General features: G+C 39.7%; 1 gene segment (V, D, J or C); it reads right to left on the bottom strand.

Moving 5' to 3' along the window:
• Window positions 1-1,163: 1,163 nt before the first annotated feature.
• LOC119903382 lies at window positions 1,164-10,163 on the bottom strand. The segment is given in 4 exon segments: window positions 1,164-1,179; window positions 1,479-1,723; window positions 9,604-9,884; window positions 10,108-10,163. Coding segments are annotated over 4 exon segments (582 nt in total).
• Between the last annotated feature and the right edge of the window lie 945 nt (window positions 10,164-11,108).

Below are 11,108 nucleotides of genomic sequence, written 5' to 3'. Positions count from 1 at the left end.
CTCATCTTTTGATCTTAAACCTAAATGTCTTCAGTGAACAACAAAAACAAAACAATTTGCCTTACCGTTCCAATGGGTTTCTCACTGGGTTTTACATCCAGCATCATCAGTGAAGACTCCCCATACTGTCCTGCCTTAACATGGAGGGAAACTGATGGAAACCTCAGGACAGGAAGTTCTTTGTATTGTCTTTATTCTTCAAGTGGAAAATAAGTTGGTGTGTTAACAACATCAGGTACTCAAATGAATATAAATGTAAAGAAAATGTTATCTACATAGTTTACATCACTCTCCTTATCATCATCATCAGTGTTTTAGAGATATTTACAATCTAATTAATTTTTTTTTATTGTTTCTGCCCAATTTTTCTTAAAGTTTTTATCATCAGTACAACAAATCCAGACTGTATTATAAATCACTGAAGTTTAACAGTGTGTGACTCCCTCTAGTGGACGTTGTGGAGTATTCTGTTGTCTTTGCTCCAAAGGTTTTTGTACAGCGTTTTGGTGTTTCCTGTCACTGTGGGCTGCAGAGCACAGTATACACAGCAGAGTCAGACAGCTGAAGCTTCTGGATCTTCAGAGGAACTGATGTCTTGTTGATTTTGGCAAAAATTCTTTCTTCCTCTAAAGGGGTATCCTGTGTTCCAGAGTACAGTTGCAGCATAAACTTTGGGTAATCATTTTCTTCTTGTTTGTACCAGAACAAATAGGAATATGTAGCTGTTTCAAAAGTACAGCCAAGTGTAACTGTGTCTCCTTCAGCAGCAATGACATCTCCTGCTGGCTGGGTCACTCTGTCTTCTCCTTTACACTCTGGGGAAGAAGAGAACATGCAGAGGAAGAGATGGATCAATAAAGATGATTGATTAAAGGAGAACAATCAGTAGGTTTAAAGAGTTACCTAGCCAGAGAGTCAGAATCAGGATGTTTCTCAGCCAGTGGTTCATGTCTGCAGTGAGAGGGGAGGAGAGAGAGGAAGAACATTGATACTCGGATGGATCTGGGCCTTCACATCATTGGCCCTTCCTCTTCATCATCTGTTGAGGAACTCTCAACATTTACATCTCATTTACATCTCAGCTGTTTAGCTGATGCTCTTATCCAGAGCAGCTCATAATGAGGAGCTTTAACATGTGAACTTTCTGTTACAACAAAGTCTCTTTAACCACTTTTCACCCTGGTAGAATGATGAAATCATCATCACCAGTCTGGAATTTGTATTTGTCTCATCATCAGTGATAGTAAAATGAACTGTGTAGAAGAAGTCTTCCTTGTTGAGTGTCTCGCTGTAAATAGATAGCTGTTGTGTTTTATTAATAACAGGAGTAACATTGTAATGTGTCTTTAGATTGTGTTGTCAGTGTCCACTTGGTAGTGCTGTTGAGTTAAAGGAGGAGGTGAAGTGAGTAAATCTTCAGAGGAGCTGTCAGGTTTTTGTACAGAGTTTTGGTGTTTCCTGTCACTGTGGGCCTCACAGCACAGTAGTACACAGCAGAGTCTGTCACTGCAGCAGAGGAGATCTGCAGATCCATTTGGGTTTTATCATCACTCACTTTAGCAGACCGTCCAGGGATTGGATCATTTCCTACTGCTCCTGAAGCAGAGTGTGAGATGAGGAGCCCTGGTGGTTTTCCTGGATATTGTCGATACCAGAAGAAATAATCTCCAACATTTGCTTTTTTAGAGTATGTGTAGGACAGAGTAACAGAGCTGCCTTCTAAAGTGAACTCTTCATTCCTGACTGGAGTGAGTTCTTCACAGCTGACACCTGAAGGAAGAGATAACTCTGTAACTTTACAATCTAAAGGTTTCTATAATTGAAACTCTCTTAATGTTGATGATCTCACCTACCTCTTATTGTGAGCAGAAACAAAGTCACAAACAGACTGAAGTTCACTGACAGCATCTTCAAGAGAAAGAGAATCCGTCTGGTTTTGGAACAAACACCACTGTGAAAGTTTGTGTCTTTCCCAGTCCCAGTTTTGCTCCTCCCTTAATCCCTCCCTCCTTCCACTCACAACTCTGACAAATAGTGAGTTTGTCTCTGCTGTGGTGCTGTTATTCACTAAATGACATCATTTCCATCAGGTAACAAGTAGCTGATAAGGTAACACTGATTGACTCTTGACAGAACGTGTGAAGGTCCTGACTGAGGTCAATCTTTACGCAGACGATATGCTACTATTCAATCACACATGAAAGCCACATTAACTACTTATTCAGGACTTTACTTGATAATATTATTCACATTATTACATCTGTGTCACATTTGAGGACAAATCAAATCATGAGAGGAAAATAAATCCCCATTTTCAGCTCCGATTGTTTGCATCTGTCATATTCTCCCCTTTTGGAGTTTTTAAGATGGTGGCGTGAAGGGCGGAGGTAGTGTAACTAGCTCCCATACAAAACCGTAACTTGTCCCCTATCTTGAGTTTCTTAATTACAGAAATGACCCCAGCTTCATACTAATAGAAACCAACGCGGTTCAGCTAAAAATGCCCCCAATAAGAGCTGAAGCGGCAACAAGGGTGGAAAGCCCCCTCTATCAGCCTTGGCTAACGCTAGCTCACCCGAGGGAAACACAGAGAAGCCGCTGACCTGGTTTCACAAAGAAATGGAAAAAGGGTTCGAGAAAATTCAATCCATGCTGGACCATAAACTGAACTCTCTAGGCGTCTCTGTGGAAACTCTTACCAGTGAAAGAAATTAGCAGTCTTAAAGACAAGCTAGACGATCTGGAGAACAGAGCCAGACAGCAGAATCTAAGGCTGGTTCGATTCCCGGAAGGTGTGGAAGGGATAAACGCCATCCTTCAATAATATTAATACTTCACTAATACTTGACCAAGAGACAGACACTCTGCTCGAAATCAAGCGAGCTCACTTTACACTCCAGCGGCGACCCGATGAAGGTAGCCTCCCCCGGGCTCTAATTATCCCCCATAGACGTGATGAAAATCCTCGATGCAGCATGGAAGAAAAGATCGCTCAAGTACGGTAACTCAGACATCATGATATTCAGGGACATGTCCACGGCTCTCTATAAGAAAAGGAAAGCCTTCACTTCGCTGGAAGAAAAAGCTACATGACAGCAGCATCTCCTTCAGGCTTCTCCACCCCACTAATCTGGTCCTGGACCTCCTGGAGGGACGGTGCACCATCACATCCCCCGTGTGGGCGGGACACTACTTGGGGAAATATCATCCAGACGTACTGGCATGAACCCGTGACTATCATGGTCTCTGGTTTAAGTGACTGCAGTTAGGCACATACAGGTCGAATTATGGCCTGGAAGTGTTCTTGTTTATTGTTTGAGTGGACTATAACCTGTTACATGTGAGATAACCCAAGCCTAGATATGTTCTATTTATCTTCTTTCTTCTGCAACTAGTCACAGGATGGATAAATTAAGGCCTGGCAGTATCCTCATTTCACCTTATTCTTATTTCCCCTACCAGACTACCTGTTTATCTGAGTGCAAATTTTCACATACCCTCTGTTCTATATGTAATTTGTAATGCTGTCAGCGACAAATAGTGTCATCTGAACGAACTTTCAGGACTTCTCAAGCTTACTTGAGAGACTGTGGACACCTGCTCGGAGTTATTCTTCTGAATTTACAGAAGCAGAGTTCCCCTTCCACTAGATTATATAAGTGAATTCTGGAGGTGTTTCATAATGGAGTTGTGGCCATTCAACTTTGTACTCCTTGACCTTACTTGGGTGGCTAGCTCATCGTCGGAGGAGACTTTAACCTGGTTCTGGAGCTAAGGACAGATCCTCTCCAACTTCTAAATCTTTATCCTCAGCAGCTAAGGCCCTTAAAAAAGAACTAGAAAATCTCAATTTAATCGATGTGTGGAGAGTCAGACACAAATCTCTTTGTGAATACTCTTTCTATTCACACGTACATAACAGTTACTCCCGGATGACATTTGTTATGCACGCAGGGAAGGAGCATCTCGTTACCTCGTGCAAATATTTGGCTAAAATACACTCAGATGATGCTCCTCTCCTGCTCCACATGACCAAGCAGAACCAAAACAAAAAACCCAAACGTTAGAGGTTCCCCATTCATTTGGTTAGTGATGAGGACTTCATCAAATGAACTAATGAACAGATTGATTTCTTTCTCACCACAAATGCAGGTTCTGCTTTCCCAAAAAAAAAAAGAAACAATGTCAATCTAAAATGAGGACACAAAACCTGTCTGAAACATCCAATCTGCAAACTGTACACAACTTCTGTTGGAGCCCGAAACCTGGTTAAACGTACAGACCCCACTACCCATAATGCTCCTGTGAATCCTCCCCAGTGTTTCATTAGCAGCTGGAACCACAGTGACTCTGATAAAACAGGAATTAGCAGAATCCATCTGATATGAAGCTGTGGTTTGAATACCACTTCCCTCCTCTTTGAAGAGTAGTCAGATATCTGGGTTCAGGTTTTTGTACAGCCTCTTCTACACTTTGTATCACTGTGTTTCTAGAGCACAGTAGTAGAGAGCTGTGTCTGCCAGGGTTAGATCTCTGATGGTCAGTGTAGTTGATGTTGCTGATGTTTCAGATCCATATCTTCTATCAGGAATATTTTGTCTACCACTCCATGATTTTGCTCCTTTCCTGAGTATAAACTGAGGTGCCTGAAGGTCAGAATGATGTTTGTACCAGTTAAGGTAAATATAGTCTTCATCTGTCTGATAGTTGCATGTGAGTGTGACAGATTCTCCTTCTCTTCACTGACTTCCTCTTGTACAGGAGAGATTGTGTCTCCAGCTATTAGTCCTGGAAAAAGTAGAGCAAATGAAGCCATTAGACTAACATTGTTCATGAGGCTGAGAGGAGAAGACAGTGGAAAATGGCAGCTGTACAGTGTTACTCTGTGGACACAAACAGCTCAGCTGTTTCCATAAATCTTTAGAAAAGAATAAAAAGATGTTGTGCTTTCTATCTTACCAAAGAAAAGAGCAGCAAGAATAATCCCCAGCCAATGTTCCATCTCTACAACAAGGTTTAAATCAACAGGAGAAACTAGCTGATGTTCAACATTCAGTCTGAGAATTGTTCTCTTCACAGCAGCAGTTATTATTGACAGAATGGTTGAACACAGTGCAGAAGTAGTGCACCGCCTACTTGATAATGTGGCTCAGCTTGGATTAACAGCAGCTACAGTGTCATCTAGTGGCCAATCAGAATCAGACCACAGAAGAAGAAAAGATGCCACTGAAACTTCAGACTAGTCCAGCAGCATAATCCAGTTGTCAGCTGATGATCTGTTTGTTCAGCGTTTTCCAAACTCAACATAGTTAAAGACTCTACTTCTGTGCTGCGTTATCACCTCCCCACATCTCTGAAGTTGTGGATTTACAGCAGCAATTAACAAAGTGATGCTACAAACTGTTGAGTCACCTTTCAAGCTTACAGGTGGAGAGGATTTGATAGTGAAACGAGAAATTTTCACTGGAATATTCCTTCAGACTAACAAAACCCACATCTGGATGCTGAGATCAGGTCTAGTTTCTGAGTACAGTCCAGTATCACATACAGAGTCTCACTGGATTTTACATCCAGCATCATCAGTGAAGACTCCCCATACTGTCCTGCCTTAACATGGAGGAAAACTGATGGAAACCTCAGGACAGGAAGTTCAGGGAGACCAAGATGTCGGTGTGTTAATCAGGAATTTAAACATTATCTTATCTACATAAATAACATCACTCTCTTATTGTCAGTATGTCAGAGCTACAAACACTCTCCTTTTATTGTCAATGCCTCATTTTTCTTCTAGTTTTCATCATCAGTGCAATGAATCCAGACTGTATGATAAACTGAAGTTTAACAGTGTGACTCCCTCTAGTGGACGTTGTGGAGTATTCTGTTGTCTTTGCTCCAAAGGTTTTTGTACAGAGTTTTGGTGTTTCCTGTCACTGTGGGCCTCACAGCACAGTAGTACACAGCAGAGTCTGTCACTGCAGCAGAGGAGATCTGCAGATCCATTTGGGTTTTTATCATCACTCACTTTAAAAGATAGTCTAGGGACGGAATCTGATATTGGTAGTCCTGTTCCTGAGTGTGAAATAAGGAACTTTGGTGGTTTTCCTGGATATTGTCGATACCAGAAGAAATAATCACTACCAGTTGCTTTTTTAGAGTATTTTGTAGGACAGAGTAACAGAGCTGCCTTCTAAAGTGAACTCTTCATTCCTGACTGCAGTGAGTTCTTCACAGCTGACACCTGAAGGAAGAGATAACTCTGTTATTTCATGTTGTAAAAGACTCAACAAATGAATCCCATCCAGAAAAGTTAGTAATGAAACTTTCTCAGCAGGATCTCACATACCTGTTAGAATGGATAGTAACAGTAGAGAAAGTACATAATAGTCCAATGACAGCATGTTGAATAAAGGGAATGTTTCTGCTTTGTGTATTGAACTCTGCTGAATATGGAAGTTCCTCTCTCTTCTATAGTTCACTAACAGCTTAGCTCCTCCCTCAATCTCTCCGTCTCCTCGCAGCTCTGGATTTTCACTTCTCTCTGTTCCACTTCCTACCTTACCAGTAAATTCTACAGGATGTGAAAGTTTTTGCTTTATTTTCTGTAAATGAGACGTAGGTAACACTTTATTTTAAGGTGCTTGTAATAGGCAGTAATAAACAGTTAATAAGACACTTATAGGATGCTTATAAACAACAATATAAGTGTTAATTAAAGCCTAATAAACTATTAATTGATTAATTATTGCTGATAAGACAATTATAGGCCTTTATTAGAGCTATAAGTTATATATACCTCATGAATGCAAGATTGGACATCACATTGTAATTTGCACTCCTAATACAGCTACCCTTTATACTTCAGTACATTTCTTATTTTCTTAGACAACTAAGATGGTTTGTGAAGGTTTTATCTTGTTCCTGTCGACTTTAAATGTGTATTTTATGATGATAAAATGACAGTTAATTTGAATAGAGTCTGGTGGGTTTGGCGATTTCAGGGATGTTTCATGTTAAAACAAAACAGATCTTACTCTTTAACAAAAGCTTGACCTCAGCTGGGATCCTTTCCATAATGTTGTCAGACACTAAGAATAATTATCTGAGCGTGTCAGTGGCAAAACAAGCACGTTATGGATGGAAACTGAAGGTGTGCAGCGGCATATTAATGTTACATTGTAGCTTGTTTCACGCTGCCACTGCAGCCATCTCTTGGACCAATTTCTAATGTCCAGGTTGAGAGAAAACACCCTAAGACATTATTCAAGCTGCTCTAAAAATCCAAGTGCTAAAGTTAGCTTACACAACATGCCTTATTTTATATCTGCATGCTAACATTAGCTTAAACTACATGCCTTATTTTATATCTGCATGCTAACATTAGCTTAAACTACATGCCTTATTTATATCTGCATGCTAAAGTTAGCTTAAACTAATGCCTTATTTTATAGCTGCATGCTAAAGTTAGCTTAAACTAATGCCTTATTTTATAGCTGCATGCTAAAGTTAGCTTAAACTACACGCCTTATTTTATAGCTGCATGCTAACATTAGCTTAAACTACATGCCTTATTTTATATCTGCGTGCTAATGTTAGCTTAAACTACACGCCTTATTTTATAGCTGCATGCTAAAGTTAGCTTAAACTACATGCCTTATTTTATAGCTGCATGCTAAAGTTAGCTTAAACTACATTCCTTATTTTATAGCTGCACGCTAACATTAGCTTAATCTACATGCCTTATTTTAAACTACATGCCTTATTTTATAGCTGCATGCTAAAGTTAGCTTAAACTACATGCCTTATTTTATAGCTGCATGCTAAAGTTAGCTTAAACTACATGCCTTATTTTATACTACATGCTAAAGTTAGCTTAAACTACACGCCTTCTTTTATAGCTGCATGCTAAAGTTAGCTTAAACTACACGCCTTATTTTATAGCTGCATGCTAAAGTTAGCTTAAACTACACGCCTTATTTTATAGCTGCATGCTAAAGTTAGCTTAAACTACACGCCTTATCTTATAGCTGCATGCTAAAGTTAGCTTAAACTACACGCCTTATCTTATAGCTGCATGCTAAAGTTAGCTTAATCTACATGCCTTATTTTATAGCTGCATGCTAAAGTTAGCTTAAACTACATGCCTTATTTTATAGCTGCATGCTAAAGTTAGCTTAAACTACATGCCTTATTTTATAGCTGCATGCTAAAGTTAGCTTAAATGACATGCCTTATTTTATAGCTGCATGCTAACGTTAACTGTCAATATTAATAAAAATGTATTTTATAAGCTGCCTATAAATATTAAGATTTTTTAACCCTAACCCTCTACAAGTGTCTTACAAGGAAATAACAATTCTGTTAATTTATCAATAACCAGCCCTTATAAAATGTTAATAAACAGCTTAATAATGTTTATGACAGGTAAATAAACATCAACAAGTTCCTAATAAGGGCCTATAAGTGTTTTATCAATAATAAATGAGTTAATTGTGCTTTAGTTAACACTTATTTGTGTTATAAACATCTTTATAAAGTGTTTTATTATTTTAATTGCTGCTTATTAACTGTTAATTACTGCTTATTACAAGCACCTTCAAATAAAGTGTTACCGAGACATATTTATATACTGGTGTTCTTAATTCTCTGCAATTATGCTTTTCTTTCTTTCTGATTTTCTTTTCTATAAGTCAGCCAAAGTGAAAGCACTTGTGATTAACTTAAAGAAAATAGAGCTCACAGCCGGATGCTGAGTTCATCAATCAGTTATCGTCTATTCCATAAACCAATCACAATGTGTTTTAAGACTCCATATTATTGACATGGTGTCATGGTTTTGGGTTTTGATGTTGTTATTTTCTATTTTATGTTGTATCTCCTGTGTCTTGTCTTACTTTATTTCCTGCCCTCGTGTTTTCCTGCCCGTTTGATTGGCTGCCCTGTCCTAATTAGTTTCACCTGTGTCTACTTAATCTCCCCTCACTTGTGTGTTTAGTCTGTGCGCCTGCCTTGTCTTTGTCTATATGTCAAGCTTTCTAGCCATTTCCCAGTTTTTTCCTGTGTTTTGGATTTTTGGCCTGATGTATTAGACCGTTTAGATTTGGTTTATTGCTGCTTCCTTTGGATGTGTTTGCTATGTGTCTGCCTGTGTGGACCTTGGCCTGCCTCAGCTTGCTGTAAGTCAGTGTACTCTTTTATTTTGAAAACCATAAAACTGAACCTGCCTCTGGTTCTGGGTCTGGTCCACTCCCTCGTGTTCCTCTTTGCCCAATTGAACTTACTGTGACACAAAGATATTATCTCTGTATGTTCCCTTTGCCTATAGGTTTAAAATCATGATTGAAAAACCCTCGAGGAAGATCATTCAGAGACATCCCCTCCTAATGAAAGGCTTCCTGCTAAGTGTTGTTAAAATGTTTTATACCTATAAGATATTACAAATATTTCATTGATTCATGTAGAATATAAGTAATTTAAGACTTCATCATCACACTGAAGTTTAACAGTGTGTGACTCCCTCTAGTGGACGTTGTGGAGTATTCTGTTGTCTTTGCTCCAAAGGTTTTTGTACAGAGTTTTGGTGTTTCCTGTCACTGTGGGCCTCACAGCACAGTAGTACACAGCAGAGTCTGTCATTTTAGCTGAGATGATCTGCAGATTCACACGTTTCTCTTTGTTAATGTGAGCTGAGAAAACAGAATCAGTTGGATAAATCGATCCTCCCTCTGTGATGGAGAGCAGGAACTCTGGTCTGGATCTCTGGTATTGTCGGTACCACTGGATATTGGTGATAACACCCTCATATTTACAGGTCAGGTTGATGTTTCCTCCCTCTGCAACATGTTCTTCAGGACTTTCTGGCGTTATGCTGTTCATGGAACCCAGGGCTGCAAAATGAGTCATTCATGTCAGTTAGTCTGCAAGAGATTCTAACATCAAGAGACTCAACGGAGGTTCTTGACTTTCTGGATTCATTCAATAAACCAAATGTCTGTTTCTATCATGGAAGTTGTTCCCTTCCACAGAGAAACCTCTAGTTCTGAAATGTAGACCAAATATCTGGTTAATCCAGCAGGTTAATGAGCCTTTCATCTGTGTTCCAACACTCACCTATGAAGTGAGAGCAAAGTAAAAAGAGGTAAAGCAACATGTCTTTGGAGTTGTTAAAGCCAGACAGACAGCAGATGAGCAATGTTCTTCCACTGCAGTAGAATGAAGAAACTAAACAGCCTCTCTGCTGCACAGCCCTTCTCCTCAACATCAAGCTGATTGTGCTTTTAGTTCCTCAAACATTTCTGCTCTGGAGACGCAAAGAATCTCATTGGTTGAGTTGGACTTCAGTGGGCGGGGCCAGAGAATCCCCTTTTTAGAGATTGGCTGTCTACCAAAGTTCAGTTCAGCCAGTGAGATTATTTGTGCATCCAGAGCAGCTCTGCCTCAGAGAAATGTTTCCTGAATGTCCACTTTCAGTTCTTCACACCATTGTGAGACCGAGGCAGGTCCCACTAGAAGGAAGCCTACCTGAAGACCTGCTCTCTATTCTGGGAACATGGAGGACATTTCATTAGGGACGTCCTGATCGGGTTCTTTTGTCCCCTACAGGTGCTTTGCTCAGTCTTTTAATATGACGTATCTGTCCACACAGAGTCCTGATCTGATACCTGTATGCTTGACAGTTGAATAATAGCTGTCATCTCATCTGATAAAACACATCATAGGTGGTCACAGGCCTTGTTGTAAAGCTCTAGTAGGACAGTGTCTGAAATATCCAGAGGGTAGGGCGCACCGTGACTCCAAAAGACTGTATAAACCTGTAATTCTCTACCACAGCTTTGAATTTAATCTTGGTAATCCTTTTGGCCTTGTCCCTGTCTGAAGGAAATGTCTCTCTCCTTTATAGTATCGTCAGTCTTTGTTGCTTTGGTGCAGCCTTTGCTGAGTTACCTGAGTTCACTCACTGTATTCTGTTAGCTTCCGTATCAAAGTGGTATTTTTTATTTTTTCATTTAATTTAACAGGGACAGTTCACATTAATCAACACCGTAGTTAGACTTCAATGTAAATGTACATCAGAACAATGTTTCAACAAGTACTGCAAGAAAAATACATTA

The sequence above is a fragment of the Micropterus salmoides genome, unplaced genomic scaffold (genome assembly GCF_014851395.1).
Source record: "Micropterus salmoides isolate LMB-PRFRI ecotype aquatic unplaced genomic scaffold, ASM1485139v1 Ms_hic_scaffold_1488, whole genome shotgun sequence".
Classification (NCBI taxonomy): Eukaryota; Metazoa; Chordata; class Actinopteri; order Centrarchiformes; family Centrarchidae; genus Micropterus; species Micropterus salmoides.
This window is presented reverse-complemented; position numbering and strand designations above follow the sequence as displayed.